Source organism: Zosterops lateralis, assembly GCF_965231275.1.
Source record: "Zosterops lateralis genome assembly, chromosome: 13".
Lineage (NCBI taxonomy): Eukaryota > Metazoa > Chordata > Aves > Passeriformes > Zosteropidae > Zosterops > Zosterops lateralis.
In genome coordinates, this window is record NC_139773.1 from 13,636,564 (window position 1) to 13,660,694 (window position 24,131).

Here is a 24,131-nt window from a genome sequence, read left to right on the forward strand (position 1 = left end):
TCATCTGGGAGTCAGCTTTATCCAGTGCTGGATTAACTTCTTGTTCCACAGCTTGACCTGTCACCCAGAGCATTACAGAGATGGGCACTCAGAAACCCACACAGAGAAAACACACTAGATTGAGATAGATGTATTTAACATCAGCACTGTGCAATACATCATACTGCTCACAGCTTAATTTCAGCTTGATTTCCACAAAACAAACCCGTAACAACTAAGAAAAGCTCGTGTTTTCATCCAGGCTGAACAATTCTAATATTTTCTTTTGATATCGGTGAATACTACTATGGAAAGCCTCACCCATATTTGTATCATTTCCTAGACATATCAGCAGGACAGTCTTTGGGACACATTTTCCTTTGCCAGGAAACATTAGCTACAGTAAATGCTATTGCTTCTCACTTAAATATTTGTCATGCATATCATTTCCTGGGACCAGGGGACTGCAGACTTCTGGAAAAGAGATAGCTTGTTAGCTGTTCAAAAGACACTGCTGTTCACTATTTAAAGCATTTAAGAAAAAAAATTCACCAAGTGGAGAATTTTCACCCAGAATTTTCTCACCCAGAATTTTCCTGTGTTACACCTGAAGGTTCCCCATATCTGATTTTGCTTTGGCAAAGGTACACAGAAATGTGGGTATTTTTATTCACACCTACTCACACTTTCTGAGGCAAAGCATAAGAAAGCATGCAAGGGTACTGTGCATTTTTCTGGTAACCACACAAGTAAATAGAACTATTTTTAAACTACAAACATTTCACTCAAACCCACAAAGGTGGGTCTATCCTAGGAAGCAGTAGAGTATAATTTCCACTGATGTCATGATACACCAGCAGTAAAGCTGCAAGGTTTTGGTGCTACCTTGCAGAACGAGATTAAATTTAATATTTACACATTAATATTAGACTGTCACCCCTCAGTTTCCTCCAGAGAAATGTTTTGATAGAGAATTTATTTTTTTCAAAACCTGTGAGTAGAGAGAGGGATGTAGAAATAGTTGCTCTCCTGTCTGTATCAGAGAGCCCTCTGTGTTCTGCATTCTTCCATTGGTTCCAATATTCCCACTAAAACCACGGAATTCTCTTGGCTAGGCTCAGAGAAACATGGGAGGAAAGTATTAATTTTCTGAATCAGAATCAATATGCTGCACAATCATTTTCCATGAATTATTTATTCTTAAAGAGATTATGCTAGCAAACACTTTGGTCCCTGCATTTCCCTTCACCCAGCCTTTTGCAACCAGCTCCTGCAATGTGACACTTCTGGGTGAGATTATCAGTTCAGCTGCTTACCTGGTCTGCAAATGGTAGAAATTACATCCAAACTAGTAAAACTTCACAAACCTGCAACTGCACCCAGTGAAATGAAAATTAACAGCTACCTATCAATTGCCTTTTAGCAGTGATATTTGTTTCTGGATGCCACAGAGGTGCTCACTACTGCTGGGCAAACTTGAAGAGGCAGAAGTCTTTGCTTTCAGCTACTGAGGACACATGGGAGTTGTACAAAGGAAGAGAACTTTTACTTTTTCTGTTAACTTCTTTAAAAATATTTGTCACTAGGCATCTTCCTTCTGTACTGATCAACCACCACACAGTATCGGATAAATAGAGTGAACTCCCATTGATATAAAGTCAGCTAAAGGAAAAAGTAACAGAAGGCTACAAAGATCAGAGAAAATGTTCACTGAGTTACTGTGACCAGATGGCTTTTTGTCAATGTTTGAGGGAAGTCAGGGTTTGGTGCTTTTCTTCCCATACATTATTTTCATGCAAAGGCCCTTCTAGCTCCAGTTCAAAAGTGAGAGTTTGATTTATATCCCCAAACCATCCACCTAGCCAGGCTCCAGCAGCTCTCTCTAATGACATTGCAATGATTTTTCGGATGGCTGTCCACAGCATGGATGGTGTTTAGCATCCACCTTAATTGCTTCATTTATATGTTCACACTACAAGTGAACACAGCTAATCCAAAGAAATGTCTCTACATTTTATCCTTCTTTTAAAACCGTCCCTCATAAACATTTAAAACTGTGAACAAGCTTGCAAGAATGGGTTTTGGCATGAGGAACAGGTGGTGCTAATGTTGGGTAAATGTTCCTGGAGGGGAGAGACTGGAAGTCTGCTATAAATTACAGGGGTATTTCTGCAACTGAAAAACTTGAAGTTCATTGATGAAGCTGAGAGAGCTCTTTGATGGCAAAGCCATGGGGGAGCTTCAAATCATGTCACATCACTAAGTCTTCTTTCTCCATTTGTCTTGGAAAAACATTTTTGCAAACATATGTGATGCACATAGCACTAGCAAGTGATGATGGCCTAGAGAAATTATGTGTTTCTGCTTCATCACAAATTCAAGCTGAATAATCTCACACTCAAACACTTTTCCAGGTCAAATTCCTTTTGTATTTATAATGGGGCAAACCCACTTAAATACCCCCCACTGAACACAGGAAGCAAGTAGGTTAATTTTGCAATTTGGAAAAACATGTTCCAAATAAGCAGTGGGATCCAAACTTCTTTCTGTCCATCAAAAAATCATAAATCTATGCTCTAAATGACTAAAGGACTCCATGCAGTGAGGACAAGAATTTATAGGAATATACTTGCAGTATGTGGCCCACAATTTCTAAATCATGCTATCAATGTCCTTTTATAATCTGCAATACTTGTTCCCCACAGTGCAGCACTTAGATAATGCCTTTCCTACAAGAAATCCTCTCCATGGAGGATCTGAGCTGGACAGAACCCCAGGTGACAGTGAGCAGGAAAATGTATCCTGCTGATGAATTTTTCTGGGGCAGTACTATCCCCATGTTCCAGTGAGCAGCTTTGATAGGAAAATGAAAAATAATTGGAAAATAGAGAACAGGTACTTCTCTTTCACCTTTTTTTCTCCACATGGATGGCTGCAGGGCGTGGATCTACTGTTTCAGTAGTTTCTTTGGGAGTCAATTACATCTCCATACACTGCAGTTTCCAAGACGCAAACCTCAGCCATGAGGAGAGTCCATTTCTGCAGATTTAAACCCAAAACACACCCCCACCAACCCAATTCCCACAGCAGAGCGCTCTGGATACAACAGCCACTGACCTTTGTGCCCGGTCTGTGATCTCCTCCTCCAGATCCAGCAGGAGAGCTGCCTGAGCCATCAGCTCCTTGCTGCAGGGCAGGGATTTGAGGTGCAGGATCAGCAAACCAAGGCAAAACTTGCTTCCCATCTCCTCCAGCTCCTTCGTTCCCAGCTGCAGCCCCTGATGGAGAGAGGCACAAGGCTTCATGATTCCTACATATGGAAGTTTCCCCTGCAGAATCGTTTGTAAATTAACTAACAGCACATGGTCTACAGAAGATATCCTAAAATAGCCTCTGTTTTACAGCAGGGGAAACAGAGGCAAATAGTTTAAGTGTTTCAAGTGTATTTTCAGAAGTCATTGTAAGAATTAGACTTGGACCCCAGGAGAATCTGACTGTAAATCCATTTTTACAAATCATCCAATTTTTCTTTTTCTCTGTAGAGGAGCTGTCTATCTAAGTAATGGGGGAAAAAATAAATCCTGTGATTATAAACATTAGGCAGTGGCAAAGATGGAAGAGTGAACTGGACAAGGGGAGAAAAGAGAGAAAGAGATCTTTAACAAGTTATGAATTGTTTTTTAAGAAAATCAATTGAAATGTAATTGCAAAATAACAAACACCTCTCAGGAATTTCTCAGTCTGTTAAAAGCTGGTGGCACAAATAGGGTTTGGATTATCAACTTCATCTTTCAAGAGAGGAATTCTCCAAGCTGTGGATCCTTGCTGATTGTGAATAATCTGTGTTTGGTTTTGCACCAAGGGCCTGCATCAGAGTAAATCAGTGTAATTGATGGCAGTTTCATGCAGGAGACAAACAAAGCTCAGATGTATCAAAAAGAAACTAAAACTGCAGAGTCCCTCATCTTTGCCATTTAGTGACCACATCACCCACCAGGGGCTGGACCAGCTGCTGCCTCTGCCAATAACAGCCCTGTGTGTTTCTGCAGCAAAAAACATCTCTGCAGCCCAAGCTTCTGTGAGAACTCCAGCTCCATTCCCAGGCTGTTTCCTTAGCAACTCTCAGGAGTCCAGAATAAGCCCTGGCCTTAAGCATGGTGTGGGCTCCACATCAGCACACCCTGCACATCACTCTCCACTAGATATTTGTTAGTGAGCATCTCATGGGTACTGAACACATTATAATTTATATTATAAAATATAATGTGTTCAGTAACCCATGACAAGGGACAGAGCTCTGCTCTTTTACTACATAAAGTTATATTTGTAAAATGCTTTGGGATCCCTGGGTCTGAGCACTTCTGTATAGCTGGAAGATTATTTCTGAGCCAAAACCACACAGGTGGATGGAAGAAAGAAGAGATTTCACACATAAACGTCTGCAGCTCTCCTGAGGAGTTTTTTGGTGCATTTTTGTTAGAGGACAGAAACTATTTGTACAGCACCACCATAACTTCCTCTCTAGCAGGTCCAGCATACACAAATATCATCTGACATTTAAAAAAAAAAACCCTCTCTCTGATTACAAATACATTCTCCTATGGACAGGAAATTGTAATTCAGTTTCTTTTCTGAGGCCCTATGAGTAAAGCATGAATCCACAGTTATGATGAACATAATCCAGAGCTCAAACATGTTCTGAATGGCTGGACAGGGAAGGACCTGCTCAGAAGAGCACACACAGTCTGAGGGAACAGCCTCAGTGCTAGGCAAGGTGTAGGGCTCCAGGAAAACTGACTTTTGCCCTCTGAATAGTGTCTTAAGTGTTTTTATCACAGTGGGCAAATGTCTGACATAATATCTACTCTCCTCCTATTCACCTCTACTGTAAGATGCAAGAAGTGTAGCAATAATTTATAAGAAAAACAAAACATGGAGGGAGAAGCTTATGGGAACTGAGGATCATTAACACCAAACAATGAGAATGCTCAGCAGCTCTAAATAGATTCCTAAATGTTTTATTATTTTATTTTAAAAGACTTAAGATATTTTAGTGTGGCAGAGTTACAACCAGCAGGCAGAAGTGGTGACATTTCAGAGAAAAAAGGTGTCATTTCCACAGCAAGAGAGTCATTTTCTCAGGGGCAAAAAATACAAAGAACATCTCAAGGCTTTCCCTGGGGTGCATCTCAGGGTCTTGCTTCCAAGATTAAGGCAACATACTAAACAGCTATTGAGGAGATGCAAACAGTGCCTGAGCTGAAAATCAGCCTGTGGCTTTATGACTCCCTAGAGCTTCACTCAGGATATGGAGAGGCCTTAAGAAACTATGAGCAAAATAATAATACTAATACTATTAACACTATAACACACCTCAGAAGCCTAAGACAGTAACTGCTCATGCACTGAAGTGAGCTGCTGTATGATGGACCCATATTGCTTTGATATTAGACAGCTCAGGAGTAACAGCTAGAAACTCAGCCAGGGGATTGCCTCTTAGCATACTTTATTAACTTCAAACATAGACATTTATTTATTTTAACTCAGGCAATTTTCTCACTCCTTCCTCCTTCCTCATTTCTCAGCAGAGGGAGGAGCTGGAGATGCAGAGCATGACTGGCATTAAACTGAAGCTGGGGACAGAGCTGACCTGTTGAACTAATGTTATTGATGGCATCTGCCAGCAATTCCAGAACCTGCTGTAGTGGTTAATAATCAGTCCCACCTGCATTACTGAAAGGGAAGCCTGACCTCCAGGCATTTCCCTTGTAGCCATATGGCACAGCCAGCTGCAGAAATTTTGAGATTGTGCTTACAGAGTTATGAAAATACCCTATAAGAGAAAAAAAAGAAAGAAGAAAGGTAGAAAGGTAGAAGTGATGTAGTCTGGTTTGGTTGAGAAGCCGGTAGGAAGCACAGCTCTGTGTCTGGGTGTTACCAAGTGACAATACATGGTCTGTTTGTCACAGCTGCACAGGAGGAAGCTGCTCTGCCTGCCAGCACCTCCCCTGCAGTGTCCTGCCAGCCTGGATTCTCAGTGACCCCATCTTCTCTGGCACAAGGCTGTACAGCTCTGTCCCCTCCTCTGGTCACATCTGTGTGGCCAGTGGAGCATGGTACAAAGTCTCCCCTGCCAAAAGGGTCCAGGCAAATACTGAACGAGGAAGCAGCACCCCCTGAACCAGAAAGCTGCAGACAAGCTCATCAGTCCTAATTAGTCCAGCCTCAGAATCATGCTAACTAAACCAGCCCACTTTAATGATCAGCTCAAAGCTTCACACAGGTTTTGCTCTCCATTACATCAAAGTGCCAGTCTGGACCAGCCTCAGCTTGGTGCAACACATTCCCCTGCACAATGCAAATTGGTCCCTTGGGCCCTGTCACGCAATAATCTTCTGCAGACATCATGTTTGAGAGATAACAGGGTTAATTGTTTCCTGGCTATTATAGAGAGTAATGGAGCTGAAAAACTTTTCTTAAACCATTTTCACATTTTCATACTGCAACAGACAGAATGGGAGGGGGTGATGCCTAATAACACTCCAAATTTGAGATATATTTATTTTCCACTGTAATACAAAACAAGGGAACAGAAATAAAAGACTTTTCATTTGGCCTCAGCACTGTCAATACAAATTTTCCTAAACAAAATTGATCAAATTGTATTGGAAAACCAGTTCATTCATGCTTGGCACTGATGCATCAAATGAATATCCACAACTAAATGTTTCCAATATCTCTCATCTTGCCCTCAAAATACTTCCCAGGCTAAATGACAGTGTAATGGAAAAGCTTTATTATTCATTACTCATGTGCTTTAAATATTCCAGGAGGCAAAGACAGCAATAGTTTTTGGAGCACAGATATTGTTGAAGGAGGTGGAAAGGCTCCAGGAGTCAAATTAGAGATTGCTCCACAAGGGTAATGAGAATTACAGTAAAATTAGAGCTGGGAGATACTAATAAATACAAGCAGAGGGAAAATTTCAGAGGGATCAATTTTTTTCCTAAAAGGAAATACAGCACAGCCACATCAGTGGCCTCTCCTTCTTTGGGTCACTGTTCTGTCCTTGGGGCAGCAGCTTTTCCCTGCAAACCCACTTCCAGTCAACACATATACACACACAGTTACAGAATATTCCCTGCATCTCAACAGCTTTACACATGCACAATGGCTATGCCCTAAGGCTGGGCATAAATAAATTGACAGTCTGGTTTCTCACTAATTCCATCAGTGCGCTCTCCCTCGGAATACTAATCAAAACCATTTGGAAGCTCTAGAGGACAAACTTAGGGAGCTGAATGAAACATTTGGTGCCTGGTGTCTGCAGCCTTAATTTTAGCTTGAGCCAGCCCTGAAGGTTACTGTACTTTCAACCCCTGTGAATGAAAATACACAGACACCTGCTGGGGAACTGGCTACTTGGACAGCTAGGACAGCAGGGAATAACCCAGGTTTTCTCATGGCCCAGAGATCCCTCAGCAGCAGGAATGGCATGGAAAACAGATGAAATGGAGGGGATGAGAATTTGGGCCAAAACTTTTCAAGAGGATTAAGCGAGTGGAAAAGGCTGAAGATGCAAGGAAAAAAAAAACAACCAACCAAACAAAAAAAAACTAGGCTAGCAGGAGTTTCTAGAAAGAAAGATGAGAGAGACTGGAGTTAGAGCCAGGAGATAAAAGGATGGGAGAGATAAAAGGATGAGAAAGAAGGAAGGGCTGCTGAGGTCAATGGATGCTGATACAGAGGAATGATAACAAGAAGAAAGCTAATGGCAACCTTGACCACCTTGGCACCCTTGGGGAAGTGAGCCTTGTCCTCACATCTGTCCTCATTACATCTGGTGCTCTGCCTACATGGTCAGGAGAAAAGGCCTGACTTGCTTTGAATCTCCTGACAAAACTTCTGCTGAGCTCAGCTGGTGTTTTGGCTCAGCAAACTTCAACAGCAAAGAAGTAATTATTGTTTTAATCATTCAAATGAGTTCTTTTACTATTAAAAATTATGTATGTCATGAGCTACACTGTTCAAGGAACAGACTGAAAGTGAAGATGAAATATCTTCTTCCAGTCTGCTGGAGAAAGACTCCTGGACAAACTGCTCATAGAAGAGCAGGGGGGATTTGACAAACGAACACTTGTTGCCAATTTCTCTAGAAAAAAAAGTTATTTAGGTTATGAATTCTTCAGTTCTATTTTGGGGAAAGGCTTTTCCTTCTTTCCATTGACTGACGTCTTCATTTCCACACTTTTCCACCTTTCTCTTGCAGTATTTCCAGACCTGTTTCCCTCCATCCTTTTCTCCCTCCTAAATTTCTCCTCCTTCTCTGTTTCTTCCTCAGCATCCTTTCTCCCTTCCTTAACCATCTCCCATGAATGACTCAGTATATGTCAAGTTCATCATGTGTTGGAAGAGCCGAATTTTATTAGTGTTGCAAATGAGCTCTCTTTTTTCTTGGCCACTCTACCCCAACACTACTACTAATGTTTCATGCCAAAAATTTGCAAACTATACAGGATGGAGACGGGTGGATTTAACTTCCCACCTCCTCAAAGACTGCATACACACACTGAGGTTGGAGAGGGAATAGCACAATAACTTTTTTGGTTTGGGGAGGGTTTTTTTGGTGGGGTTTTTTGTTTGGTTTTTTGTTTGTTTCTTATGTGGGCCATAATTGTGATGGGTGGTCGTGTCAGGAACAAAAAAGAGAATGACAAATGAGGATATTTTTTCACCTATGCAGACAAACCATGTAGAAAGATGCTATTCTTTGCAGAGTTCTTGCTTTCCAATAAAATTGAGTAGCACATCGGTTTTCTGTCTCATTCATTTCCTTGTGACATGCTGGGGACCTATTTTAGGCCCTGGATGAACCTGGACTAAGCTTATCCCTCTCTGCAGACACTGAACAATCTTTCTCCTTGTCCCACAATGTCTGTTCAAACAGAGCTGAAGAGGCTGAGTGAAGGCCAGGCCAGAACTGCACACTCCAGTGGAATCTGCACTGCTCCACAATAACAGGATCAGGAGTGCCTCAAGTTCCTATCTGAGGACTGCAGACAGTTTTGGGGAGGAGAAGCCTGCCTGTACCATCCAAGGAAGACGTGACAGTCCAGAGAGAGACATCTTTTGACAGTAGACCTAACCAATGCCATAGGCGATGCCACTATTTTAAATAATTTTTTAAAAAACAGCCAAAAAAAAAAAAAAAAAAAAAAAAAAAAAAAAACAAAAAACCAAACTCAAAAAAACCCAAAACAAACAAAAACCCAACACCACCAACAACAACAAAAAAAACCCCACACCAAACAGCCCAATATGCTAATTTCTAAAGAAAAACAAATGCCTCTCCAGGAGACTTAAGCTGCCAAGAAACAGAACTAGGGACTGTTCTATAGGAATTTTGAGGCAGTGCAAGGAAATAAAACAATTACCAGTTATTGGAGGCTATTTGACTGCTTTGTTCACCTTTCTTCTCCATGCTCCCAGTATTTCCAACAGGCTAACTGCTATCTGATGGTGCCTTGAAAATTCATCAGTAGTCTCACCATTACCTCCTCTCACATATGTTCCTTTCCCTGCTATCTGAACTCTGTGGAATGTGGAACAAGCCACAGACAGGTTATAGCCTGAGGTATCTGGAGATTAAGTGTGAGGTGGAGTTATGTCTCAGAATCTGTGTCAACTGAATTAGCTTTTAAAAGCAGTTTAGGCAAGCAAGAAGCTGAAATTTTTCAAGTCCTAAATTGGCAGCCTAATCCCTGGATGACTTTTCTTTCCCTCTTCTTCCACTTAAAAGTTTGCCTCTATAAATAATTCTGATGTACAGAAAAGTAAGCAGACTCTTGGCCCATCCAAGCCTTTTCATCAGCTATGAATTTACCCAGCTTGGCCATATTTCACCATGGGTGTAAAATAATTTTCTAATCCTGGCTGGTGATCATCATATGCCTTGAAAAAAACTGATTTATGATACTTATCCTGGCTAATGTAAACGTAGATGGCACTCAAAGTGTCAAATCCACCTTAAAAACTCTCAGTAAGGCATTTGTCTTCATAATGTCATTCACAGTGGGGATCCTCAGGTTAATTATATGTTACACAAAGAATCAATTGTTGCATCTTAATTTCATGGAATTGTGACACACACTTTTATTATATTACACAACACTTTGTTATTTTTCTGCATCGTTTCAAGCACTTAAATTAACAGGTACATTCTATTCTTCCCACCAGATAAAAATATTTATTGACCAAAATGACATAGCAAGGCTAGTGTGCTTTAATTCCCCACCTTAAAAGAGACACGAGGGTGATGGAACCTTTCAGTTTTGCACCAACTTTCCCAACACAGGGACAGGGGCACTAGAACAGATTTAGTGAAAGCCAACATGGCGTGACACTTCTCATTATCTCCATCCCTCTGCTGCCACACTAGATGGAGTCTAACAAACCACTGAAACTGTGTCCTGGGTTGGCAGCAATGTCAGGCAGAGGAGACCCCTGGTGAGGTGGGTTCTGTTCCCTGCTGTGCTGCCTGTGAGCATCCCCAGCACGGCAGAGCCTCCCCCAGCTCGGTGTTTCTGGCTCACTCTGCTGTGCCCTCTGCACTGCTGTGCTTTATCCCTTCCCTCTACAATCCAGCAGCTCCAGGATCCCCAATGCTTTCCCTGCATTGAAGCTGCCTTCCAGGCCACTAAACACTTTCATCTGTTCCCTCCAGCCCGTGTATATCACTGCTTTGTCTCTTACAAAGAAATGACCCATAGCACACGGAGTACTCCACAGGAGGTGTTACCACTCACGTCTACAGGGATATTAGAACATCTTCCAAGGCTCCCTGTTTCTTCACACACACAGGCATCTCACTCACTTTTTTTTTTTTTTTCTTTATTGCTGCTGCTGCACATGGCACAGACATCTTTATCAAGCTGTCTTTGTAATAGCTACTTATGTTTTCCTGAATGGTTAGAGCTAATTCAGAACCCAGCCATGTGTCTGAATGCTTTAAACTATTTCTTCAAACATGCTGCACCCTGCCACTGCCTGTGTTTCATCTTCCATTCTAGTACCCACAATCTTTCAGCCCTTCTTCCCACAGTATAATTTGCATCAGCTGCTAGCAGCAGATCTTATTATCTTATTACCTCCTTGCCTTCCAGCTATTCAAATTATAAATACTGACCAGCACCAATTCACAGAGTGGTGTCTGGATTCACCTTCCATTTTTTCCCATCCCAGGGTTGCCTTATCCTACCCACTTTTCCCAGCCTTTTAACTAGGTTTTGACTACACACAGTATCTATTATTTCTCACCCCATAACTCCCAAAATTTCTTAATTTTTTTCTTTTTGTAGGAGCCTATCTTTTCATCAGCCATGACTTATCTGGGATGCCCAGTGATACTATTCTGCATGAAAATTAGCTTAGGTTTCCTAGGTTTACCCTTGAAAGCCATGAATGAAACTTTACATATTAATTTCTCATTCGTCATCTAGATCCTGCACTTCTTTAAAAGAATAAAATTCATATTATCAAAGCTTTATCAATTCTATTAATACTCTCAGTCATTGGTTTCCTTATCCCAGTGTTAGTCCAGGTCCTTTGGTTGTGTTATTGGTGGTTCTCTCATGGCATCAAATAAGTTTGTAAACATAAGGAATCATAATTATCATTATTTACCTTGTTGAACCTGGTTTAGACAGCCAACAACTGAGTCTGCTGGCCAGTTTTAAAGATTTCTTTTTAGTAGCTCAATTTCTTAATTTCCTTACAACTCCTAGAGGAAAAAAACCCTGGGCTTCACCTAATTCTGTGAGTTACAACCTTAATCAAATATCAAATAACAGAGCAGACAATGTGCAAGCACTGATTTGTGTACAAGGCAGCCAGCATGGTCCCACAGCATCCTGCTCTGTTCCCATCCTGGCTGCCTACAAGCTCTGCCAGAGAACCTGTGGCTCCAGAATGCATCCAAATCTCAGCCTACACAAACCCTCATTATTCCAGTCCCTGGAGTCCCTTATTATTTTCCAAATCACACCTTGAAGCACTGAAGCTTACTTCTTTCTTCCAGGTCTAAGTCTGCTTTCCAGAAAATCCCTCCTATCCCTCTGCCAATGGCCTCAGAGCAGAGCTTCCACCTGGGGGTGGCTTTTCTGGGCACATCAGATGGCACACAGCAGCTTCCATGGTGGAATAATTACATGCACATGTCCAGAAGAGATTATCCTGAGGCCTTCTGTGTGTTGGTGTCCTTAAAAACTTACTTTAAATTGGCCTTCACACAGACCCTCACAAGTGAGAGGTAAGGACACAGACCAATCCACAGCTCTGCATCTTCCTCTCTCATTTCAGTTTTCGTTACTGTAACCTTTCATGCCTTCTATATCCATCCCCTTATTCTGATACATGTCAAGAGCTACCTGAGGCTTTTTTCCTAAATTATAAATGGCTCCCCCAAGCTAATTTCTTTTTTCCATATCACAAATTCTCTTTGGTCATCTTCAGCAAACACCATCAAAGCCAAGCCTTCCCACCTATCCCTCCCTACAACCTCAGCGTCAGTGACAGGAAGCAACTATGATTCTACAATTTATTGTATTAGCACTTCTGAAACAACAAAGGAGGCATTGATTTTCCAAGCCAAAGGCACATGGGAAAGCACAAAAAGCATCTCTGCCCAGCTCAGATCAGAGGAAAGAGACACATGGCAGAGGAGAGGACTTCCCCCAGCTGGGTATCTGCTCCCTTTGAAGAGGGAGGATGGAAGTACAGGCAAGGAGCTCACTGGCTGTTCTCTTACAGGTGTCACTGTAATCATTCTGACACAGGACCCTTCTTGCTGCTTGTCACATTTAACAGAGAAATGGACAATAACAGGGAAAATATGACCTTTTCTTTCTTTTTTTTTTCTTTTGAATACTCTATACTAGTCACCTGGAGAATGGCTGATAACACTGAGGGTAATTCAGGCAAAAATACTGCAGGACCCTCTTTGACGTCTGCTCTGATTTAATAAAGGTTCACAAAATGAACATGTAATACAATAACACCACAGAAAATTACAGAATACATGAGAAAGCTGGGTCAGAGGGAGATTTCACCAGACAGTCCAAGGGCAAGTTACTAATCATTTCATTCAGAAGCTGGGTTAGGAAGGACATCCTGCAATGAGCCCAGGGATGTTATATCCACAGTTAGAAACCAAAGATCAAGAAGGTTCTTTCAGGTGAACCAACAGCCATTAACCACTAACAAGGGTTTGCAGGCCTGCAGAGCCCAAAGGTTCATTTCATCACAGCCCACATGTCCAGAGGCACAAAGTAAACTGAGAGCCATTAATATATATAGATGCTGATATTTATACCTTAAATTTCACTGGAAAAAAATATTACTAAAATGGAAGCAAAAATGAGGATCAAATCAAAGCTTCTATTCTATTACAGGAGACAGGAACTTGTGGTGCTTGTCCATGGGGAGCTGACCTGGAGCATGGAGATGATTTTAGACATTTGGACATATTTACCAAGGAGAACATTGGTCATAACTGGCAGCTGGATGCAAACTTTTGCAAATCATCTGGCAGTATTTTCCCTTCCATGATACTACCAGCACAGGGTCAGTTTAATACCTCCACACTCAATGTTTTAGGAGGGACAGAGACAAATAAATAAGAAGACTGTGATGAACAGACTGAAAAAAGGGAGACAAGTTCAGAGACACAGAGCTGTGGTGAGGAGAGGCAGCTCTCTCAAGTGGGGTAACTGATGTGACCCACACAAAAACACATATTGCCCCTTGCTCTGCCATGAACATGTCCACGTTGACTTTTTCAGAGATGGAGACCAGAAATAAATAAATGGAGAGCAACTGACAAATGTTTCACCTAGAGAGAGCATCAGGTGAGAGGCACATAGGACTTAGAGAAACAAACCACAAGTTTCTGAGTCTTTGAAAATCTATTCCCAGCAAAGCAGACAAACCTTTATCAGCAGAGGAGATGCTGACTCCAGATTACAGGCTCTCAGGATTTTTCATCTTGCAGATGTACTACCTGAGAAAATTTGCATAAGAACATGCTGCCTTTTTCTTAGGAGTCTTTTTATGATTTCTACTGAAAATGATAATCCTCTGTTTGTGACATTGCAATCATTTCTGCTACAATCAAGTGCTCTGCCCAAAAGGAGGATTATTGTTTCAGTTTGGAAAGTGTATGGACTTTCAGAGGAACTAAGGAGCCAGTTCTCAAGAAAATGACCTTGGTAATAGAGAACAGAGAATACAAAGATCTAAAAACAACACTACCTATGATCAGAACTGCCTCTTCCAAGACACGTCTGAAGCCCTTCAAGTTCACAAAAACTGATTTTCCTACAGATGAGGAGATGGAGACAATGGAGACAAAAAAAGTGTCAAGACATTCCTCTTTACTGTGCTATTCCAACATTCACTCAGATTTTTCCTTTGACAAGCTATTAATGTTTTAACACTAAACATCACAGAGACACACAGAAAAACCCAGTGCAGTTTTCAACTCCATCCTTTCAGCAGTGTCCTGTGGGGAGGAGCGTCACTGCACGTGGTGCTGAATGTCAAACAACTCCCTTAAACCTGTGCCTCTGGCAGCTGCTCAGAAATCCACAGAACAAACAGTTAAGAAAAGGGGAAAGAAAAAAAAAGCCTTTGTTTTTTCTGCCTTTTTTTCCCAAGAACATAATGTAGCACGACTTTCCACAGAACAATTTGCATGGGTTTACCCACAATGCACAGCATTATGGTAATACATTTCAACCTCTGATGACAGGGCTAAGAATCTGTTAAAGGAAGAATAAATGATACAGGATAAATGATGATGTAAGACAGGACAGTAAACATTCCACACTTGTGTAATCTGCCAAAATTCAGTCTAAAACTGGCCTAAGAAAGAGAACAAGACTATTGTGCACTCAGAACAGCTTTAGGGAATGTTCCCAACTCAAGCAGAAAACAATACCTGACTGAGACATGGATGTAATCACGAAGGAATGGAAAGTACAACAAAGCAGAACTAAGAGCTGAACAGAAGACAAGGAGAGATTTTCTTCATTTCTTTGATTTCCCAGTGGGTAGCACTGGAGGGAATATTCCTTCTTGCCCATCCAAGGATGGCTCGCTCCACTGCGCTTCGCCACACACGTTCACTCACTCTGCCTTCTGCTCCTCTCCAAGCCCTGCTGCCTCTTCTGATGCTGGTAGCAATCCCTAATAGATCCTCGACAGACTGTGCTCAAAAACAGCTGTCCCAAAATGCTGGGCCTCAGGGCTGTGTGGTCACAGAATCCAAACTACTGACACCTCCTTGCTGCACACACAGATGGTGATTCAGCCCTTCAGCTGGGGAACAAACACTTCCTCCTGATGTCTTCCAGAATTGGTCTTGCACTTTCCCATAGGAAATATCCACAGGAAAATAGAATCAAATATTACCTCTCCTGCTTCAATCAATTCCACCCACTGTTTTCCTAGCAGTTGAAGCAATCAGCTATCACTCCTCAAAACCTGAACTGAAGGATGAGTCTCTTTTGCTATGCCATGAAGAGCCATTTAACTGACCAGGGGAGTTTCCTGCAAAGCCCTCAGACAAACAGGAGGAAAAAGTAACAAGGAGGGAACAAGTTATAGGGCGGGTTGAGGGGTAGGTATATGGTGAAAAGCAAGATTTTTCCACTAAGGTCTTGCCATTAGTTCTCTCAAAGCTAAGTCACTGAAAAATGAACAAAATAAGGGTTGAGGCCAAATTATATTTGCTGAAGAGGAGTTATAGAGATTAGTGTATTAATTAATCAAGACAACCATGTCAGCAAGGGCCTGACCTTTATTCCTGCCCTAGTAACAGCCTTGTCCCTGGTGACTTTCAGCCTGCATGCTAAAGCCATTTAGATACATCCCTCAATTAATCGCAGGATTCCCTCAGGGAGGCAGGAGAGCAGCACTGCAAGCCTCAAGCAGGGATGCTGAATCAGAGGAGGAGTAACCTAGTGAAAGGCACCTCGTCAAGGGCATTGGCAGAGCTAGGGAGAGAGCCCACAATTCTCTTTAGCTCTCACACTTCACCTCTCATGGATAGGAACAAGCTGTTTGAAGGTGTTAATCTGGAATTCTGCCATACTTTATTTAAAAAAAAATCAGTGACTAACAAGAAATAAAGATTAGGTTTCAAAAAAAAACCCGCCACCACAAAACCACAGCAAAGATTCTGGTTTAAAAAGAACTTGTATCCTTTATGTTCTGTAATAAAAAGCCAGCAATACATGAAACTTGGACAAAATGACAGATACTACTGGGACCAGGACAGCAGGCAGGTCTTCAGCCACATCCTGTTTCTCCCCTTTCCACTGAGATCAAGTCCTTCCCTCAGGCAGATGAACTTCCCATCCCCTGAGCACCAGCCACTCTGAAAAAGGATCTCCAGAGTCCACAAATGCTGCTGGATGCCAGGATACGAGGTAGGATAGAGAGCTGGTGCTGTCCCATACAGTAGGGACTGGGGTGGAATCTGGACAGGCTCAAGAAGACAACAAACAATCACAGTTTTTCAGAGGCAATCAGGGGACCAAAAAGCCACAGGAGCTGAGAAGAGAGTGATGATGCTCAGGGATGGATGCAACATTGGAAGGTGCCTGCTGCTATCAGAGTAGATGTTATTACAGTGACTGGGAGCCTGAATTTGTTTTGCCTCCCAAGCAAAAGCAGCAAACACCTCAGCCCATCATCAACCTTGCCCACAGGCTGCACAAGTCCAGACAAGAAAATAGAATCAAATATCACAGGCCGAGTTCCTGGCTTCACCTGGGACCCTCTTTGTCACTGCAGATTCACCAGTGACTCATAGGCTGACCCCAGTCACCACCACTGGACCTCATCCTGATTCACTGGTTTGCGTTCCTGGCTTGACCTGGTTCTGCTTCATCACCACAGACCTGCTTAGTGACCTGGGCTCTGGGTTGAATCTGCCCATCCTGCACAGGCCTGCTCACCTTGCTCAGCTGCAGACTTGGCTGGCAAGGAGAAACATCTGGAATTAACTCCATTTCTCCCATTTCTAGCACTGCTCTTAACTCTTCTTCATACAGGCTCCAAATTCTCTCCACCCCAGATGAGCAACATTGCAGAAGCTGTAGCTTGGACAAGAAAAAATGCTCCCTCAGTATGTCTGTCCATCCCTAGCTGAGTTGAACCTGTCTGACCCTTCCACTTCAGCTGTACAGTCCTTTATATTCAGTCCTGATGCTGGAAAAAGCTCAGACAAGATCATCTCTGGTGTGGATGGAGCCCAGACTGGCACATACTCAGCTTTGTTCCACACTCCTCCATTTAGAGGTTACAACATCCCAAACCACAGCCAAACTTCACTGCATTACATTGCACTTACTTGTCTGGCACCTTCTTGTCCATAAGGAGCCAACACCTGTCACCTCTCAACTGTCATATTTGAATTTGGTCAAAAAAATTCCAGTCCAAATAAGCCTTTAACTTTAGGCACCAAATTAGTTTTCATTAAAGCCTGCAGGGTTACCTTGCGTTAGAACCCAGCTACAAAAATAGATTCCCTTTCCTCTTCCCTAGCTATTGTTGGCAAACATTAGTAATAGTGAGAGAAGCTATTTTGGGACTTTTATTGGCAAGTCTTATGTTCAGACACTAAAGGAAGTAATTGGCTGACAGTGGGGAAAAAAGCGCTAGACATGGCTTTCAAGAAAATACCGCTTTCTGCCAAGATCTTTATGCACAATTTCTTGGGGAAAAAACCCCAACACCAAACCCCAAAACAACAGAAAACCAAAAGGCTTAATTAACTGCTACTGATAGAGGACACATCTGTGAGGATGAAGGAGAGGAAAGGGCACATGTGGAAAGTTCTGTCTGAGACTGACAATCACCAGTGTTCAAGGACACATTTCTGAGACACAGGTACCATAACAAACACACCCATTCATAACTACACAATTAAAATAATATGTTCACCATGTACAGACACACCAATGCATATTTACATACTTGGAGGTGTGAGAGAAAGTGTTTTGAATTAGTTCACCCATTTATGTGCCCAATTTCAGTCATAGTCTTCAGCAAAGATGAGTTTGCACTCACAGATATTTCCTGCACACAAACACTCCACCAGTACAAACACTCACCTCTTGTGAATCAGGGAAGTACAGGCAAGAGCTAAATAGAAGCACACAGATTCATATCTATTTCTCTTGTAAATTGTGCACACAGTTCTTCACTCATTTATTAACACCGTGCTAATAATTTCTAGTAATTAGTGTTAAAATGGGAAAACACGATAATGCAGATCTCAGTCCTTTACAAGTGAATTAATTACACTCAGCAATACCTGTCACCCCCAATACATACAAAGGAGTAACACAGACCTGTTTTTCTATTTCCCAGGCATTTGCCTCAGTGTAACCAGGATTTATTCATCAATGAGCTAAGAAACAATACAATAAAATTCAATAAATGGAAACATAAAAATTAAGCCCTTTCCCACAAAGCCACGCTGAGCAGTAAAATTACCCAGACTCTTTCAGACTCCTAATGAAAATCAGAAATGATTGGCAAATGATTTAGGAAAAATATAACCTGTTCTTTTTCACTTCTTTGTCTGGGTGTGGAGACAGTACATTTGTCAGCAAGCAATGGATGATGCAGCTTATATCATGCATAATCATAACCTTGTGCTGTGTCTGGTGCCACTAACCTTGCTGTGCATCCAAAACCCAATTAGGATTACGTGCAATCAGTGAAGACAAAGACTTTATTCAGTCCCTAAGTGTTCTTGTAGCAGGTTTGCAAGAGCTGTGGGCACAGCCATTCACAGGGACTAATCAACCACTCACAGACAAATCGTCAGCCCCTAACATGGGTTACATGGAATTATTCTCTCCATGTACTCTACTACTGATTTTCCCTTTAAGTAGAAAACAAATTCTCTACAATTCCTGTATAGAAAGACTGAGTTCTGTATATATATAACAAATAATTTTGTGCTGTTGTACAAAAAAAATGTGCCATGAGCAACGGAGAAAAAATTCTTAAGGCTTAATTATTTTTTTTATAGTTTTTCTGTTTTCCTTTTAAATTCAATAACATCCACATAAATGAGATGTATTTTGGCATTATGCCAAGCCTCAGTAGTATTGACACAGAAATATGGGTAAAATATTTCTGGTTGTCTTGGGAGCGTTCTGGCTGTCTTAAAGGAGAAGACCTTCAATTACTGATTCTGACTTATTGGAAGCTCTTTAAGGTTTAGATTTGGGGTGAGGAATTATGAGAGCTCACATTTAATTCCGTTTGTCATAGCTGTACACCCTCAAATGAAATCAGTGAAACTGACTGGAAAGAGAGGATATTTAATGAAGCACCTTGGGGCTTGAAATATCTGTTATTCAGTCTTCATGAAATAAGCCTCTCTTCAGAATTTTACATTCCCTTATTTCAACCAGTCAGGATCTCCAGCAAAGCCAGGCTGACCTTAAATGCCATCTGGACTGTACTTATGTATTCCAAACACACCGAGAAGAGCCACATGCTTCTCATTCTTGGGCTATATGAGCAGATAATAAGCTAAATCTGTACCACAATAATTTGATCCCTGTTCAAGATGTCCCTCTTTTAGGAACATTTTCACATGAATTCACAAATCTACCCAAGCTTTTTATTTCCCAGAGAAGGTAGCAAAAGATTTTTCAAAAAAATACACGAGAAATCCTGATTAGATTTCTCCTTTCTAGCAGTGGACTCACAAAAGGTCCCATTCATGCTCCACAGTCGACAGCACTGAGTCAACAGCACGTTCACTAAACTGTTATCTCAACACCCTGAGAGCCTTGTAATTAGGATCAAGGTCTAGCCTTGTAATTTGGATCGAGGGCATGAACAATTTACACATCCGTGGGATGCTGAGCATCTCTGTATCACCAGGCTGAGGGCACTTTAGCGGGGTCTGACTCCACATCTCCATGTCCAGCTGAAATGGTTTTGCTTTGCCCTGTATTCTGCCACTAAATCCATCCACGTCATTTTAAATCCCAGAATGTTTGTGCTGAGAAATACGTGCCTGAAAAGCTGTAGAAGACCCTAAAGAAATGTAATTAGAGTTAAGAAGATATGAAAGTTCCTTTCCAGCTTTTAATAAACAGCATATGAGCAGCAAGGAGGAAACATTTAGAGGGATAAGCTGTTCTCCCTTGCCCTACAAGCAGCAGGTAAGAGCTCAAGGCAGAAGTTGTGATAGGCACTGCCTGTGCTGGTTTTTCCACCACCTCTCCGGTCAATAAGGTGGCATTGAACAGGATTGCTGAGTGTGAGGAGGCTGCCCCACCCTTCTGCTCCCATGGGTGGAGGAAGGGATGGGACAGAGCCTCACAAGACATTCATCTCATTGCTGTCCTGTGGGCTCCCACAGGCAAGCAAGAAAGGCACAAATGGCGGAGTTTGAGCTTGCTGTCCTTGAGACAATCTGCTGCAGTCCTGTGCACTGCACACCTCCACTCCAATTAGTTACAAATGGAAGGGAACTGAGAGACAGAATTCCCCCCAGCTTTGCATTTATTAAAAGGTCACCAAGGAAATGTGATTTTTTTTTCCTGTGAACACAGATATCAGAAGCTAATGAAATCTGAACTCAGTCACTGCTGTGTACATTTTCTTTTCAGTCTTCCTTTAGGATTGATCTTCCTTTCCCTTTCACAGGCTACTACAGACTCCCATATGTGCTATGGCAGGAAAGATTTAGCAGGAAGGCTGAGGTTATGCACCTCTGCCTTCTTCCTACCCTACTTGCACTAGCAACTGTGACAGTGTCACCTGGCAGCAGAATGACACAGAGTTTGTCATAATTTTAGTTGCACCTTTCCTGGAACAGACCCACAGAGAACATCTATCTATGTGCATTCCACATATCCACACAAGGTTCATGTACTCAGGTAGTAGAATCATAAAATCATTTAGGTTGGGGGAGGCCTCCAAGATCAAGTTCAATCTTTGTTCATTAGACTCAAGCAATACTAATACCAATTAGCTGTGTTCCATGTGCTGCCTGTAGGCAGAGATAAATGTACATTCACAGATGTACACACAACCTTGTGCACACCTTCTTCCAAGCACAATCTCTTGTTTGCACACAGCCAGATTAAGGAAATCCACAGGAAAATCATAATCATGTGCATATGTCACTCACCCATGCTCAAAGCCCTACAAACCTGCATGCTCTGTCCCAAAGCACACACCCTTCCTGACCCCCACCTCTAGCAATGCGAGAGGTCTAGGAATCAATAACCATTTACAGCCCTTCAATCCACCACTGTCAAGTTTGTTCTCCCCTATTTGCAGTGACAGACAAGCAGAGTAAAGATGCAGGACATCAGTATGCAGAGGAGGGAAGGTGGGCACTGTGTCAGCATAAAAAGCAGGAAGACACTGCTGAATCCAGTTGAGGTTGTTCTTGCCTCCTGCAACCAACTGAGCAGAGCTGCCACTGTCCCAGAAATCTGCTTTATTCCCAGGACATCAATTCAGGACAGAACAGGGCAATGACCTCGGGCTATTTTCCAGAAATAACATAACTGTACATAGGAAAATTCAGAAAGAATCCCATTCACCTGTTTCCAAAGACTAAGCAATGACCTTACCCACATAAAAATGTGCTACATGATCAATATCATACCAAAATGACTTGATGCCATATCCTACAGAGGAGAAACACACTTCAGGCACAGCAGGTCACCTTTAGAACTGTCAGGATGCTTTGCTGACCTTTTAAAGAGAATGTACATGCAAATGCAGTGCACCTGCAAGCACTCAGTAGCTCTACCAATGGATTTCAACCAACTTTGCAGCATCCAAAATAACCAAAAATCTGGCAGTGTTCCCGGGGTCTGACATGGGCTCTAACCATGTACCTCTGTCACAGCCCAGAGCCTCACCTGCAGAACCAGCATCCAAACATCCCAGAGCTGCTCAAGCTCAGCCCTAAACATGGCTTCATTCTCAAAGCCCTGAGTTTACCACTGTATCTATATTCAGAGATCGCAATTCTGCGTTACAAACAAATCCTATTATGCCAGGTCTGAATCTCTCCTGGGCAGAGAGTAGCATTAATACAAATACAATTATGGTTGTTTAATAAATGTACAATGTCTGCCGATCTATCTTGTTAAATTAACAACAAGAGTGAGTTTTGCATTAGTCCTGACAAGGCCTGTTTTCAAAGCTGACATTTAATACCAGGCCCCAGTACAAATCATATTTAAGGGTACAAAAATCAATGGATTTGGTGAGACCTAAATGTGTGAAGCCACAGAAGCAGTTTTGGTGGCTTGTTGCAGGTACCCAGCCTGTGCAACACCTTTACCTAGAGCAACTCAGTCAGGTAAGAACTTCAAGGCATTGCTGTGTATGTGGAGGCTAGCACAGTAGTTCCTGACCCAGAAAAATCTTCAATGCTCTGACCCCTGGAAGTCCTTCCAATCACTGAACACACTGGCTTGATCAGAAAAGCGACCTTTCTGTCGCTCTTTCCAAGCCAGCCTGAGCTCCACTTTCAGATCCCATTTATTTCATCTTCTCTCACTGGAAGAGACAGAAGAGCTGCTCTTAAAAGGTCATTACAAAATTGGTGTCCAGCTGCCTACTGCACATCCCCAGTTTTCATTTTTGGTGGAATGGTTTTGTCTGGCAGCACAGGTGACAGGGCTGACGTCAGGTGCCAATTCACTTGGGCACAGGAGAGTTGAAGGTTGTGAACAAGTCACCAAGTAGCTCAGGCTTGTTTGTTTGTGTTGTGTTCCTGGGTTGTCTCTCTTCTTCCCCATCACTGCCAGCCAGCCAGGCATACATGCTCTGGGCCATCATGACATGGTTATGCAGCTCTTCTCCCTAACTCACGCAACAGATCTAAGCCTATTCCTCCTCAAGGCTAGAGAGAAAAATATGAGAAAGGCAGTAAAAATAGAATTGAAAGTATAATATAATGTAAAAAAAAAAAAAAACACCAAAAAACAGGGCTAAAGTAAACACCATCAGAAATGCTAGATTCATACTCCATTGTTTTCATGTAGAGATAGTAATTCAAACCAAATAATCTCACTCAGCTTTCAATTATCTTGCAAGATAAAATTATTTTATTAACTACCAGCTTCCTCTCCAAACCAGAACAAGTCCCTGCACAATCTGCTGAGCAATATCTTTTAAACAAATGACCACCTAAAAAAAAAAAACATCTATGAGCAACTGCAAACTGCCCTTATGGATCCTGTGGCAAAAGAAAATCTGTATATATCTGTTCTAAATTATATTTTATCAAATAAGCAATCTCCAGCAGGACTAAGCTACTGTAAACTGGACAAAATTTCTGGTCTTTTTTTAGCCCTGGTAGTACCCAGCTGTACATCTCTCCCCAAATCATTTTACAGTATCTTCCTCAAACTCATTATAAAACATCTTTTTCATTGCTGAAATCTCTGATTCAATTTCATTTTGGAATCCAGTCATTACTTCCAGCACCCCCAAAGGAAACTTTCCGCTTTATTCATAAAGCTAAGAGAAGAGATTTGGTGAGAAATGTTTTGAGAAAGATGCTTTGTCTAAGACAAAACCTCTTTGTGAGAGTATGATAGGATAGAGGTGACCTTTCTCAGGAAGAGCTGCTCAGCTCTTGGGAGATGTTTTTGATCAAACCCCACAAGAAAAATATCCTTGCAAGTTGAGCTCCCTTCTTCCCTACGAGGGATGGGGGCTGTTCTATTTTAGGTGAGTACCATTGCTCCCGGGTTGTGCAATTAAGTCTCTTTCTGGCTCAAGGAACTTCTCATTATTTACACAAAATATTACAACTTTTACATGAGAAACAGGGAGAAGTTCAACAAAAGACCTTCTAGCAATCTAAATCCTTGCTTTGAAGCAGGCAGACTGGAATCTGAGTTTTCTTCAGCCAAAAAGAGGGTAGTGACCTGCTCTCTGATCAGCTGTTTTCAATTTTTGCAAGTTATTTTAAAAGGCTGTGTTTTCACCTTAGTGCAAAATGGGAACATTGGCTTGAAATATCAGAAGATTTCAAAGACAACACCTGCTTTCCCCATCTACATATCAATATTTTTATCTCC

General features: G+C 41.9%; 1 protein-coding gene across 2 annotated transcripts in view; it reads right to left on the reverse strand.

The window, feature by feature from the left end:
• The window catches only part of AGBL1 (AGBL carboxypeptidase 1), a 265,892-nt gene that overhangs the window by 81,275 nt on the left and 160,486 nt on the right, over positions 1–24,131 (reverse strand). For both annotated transcript variants that reach the window (XM_083870758.1, XM_083870757.1), the window contains one exon: positions 3,097–3,257. In XM_083870758.1, the coding sequence (XP_083726884.1) occupies positions 3,097–3,257 (161 nt within the window). The remainder of the gene's footprint in view (positions 1–3,096; positions 3,258–24,131) is intronic.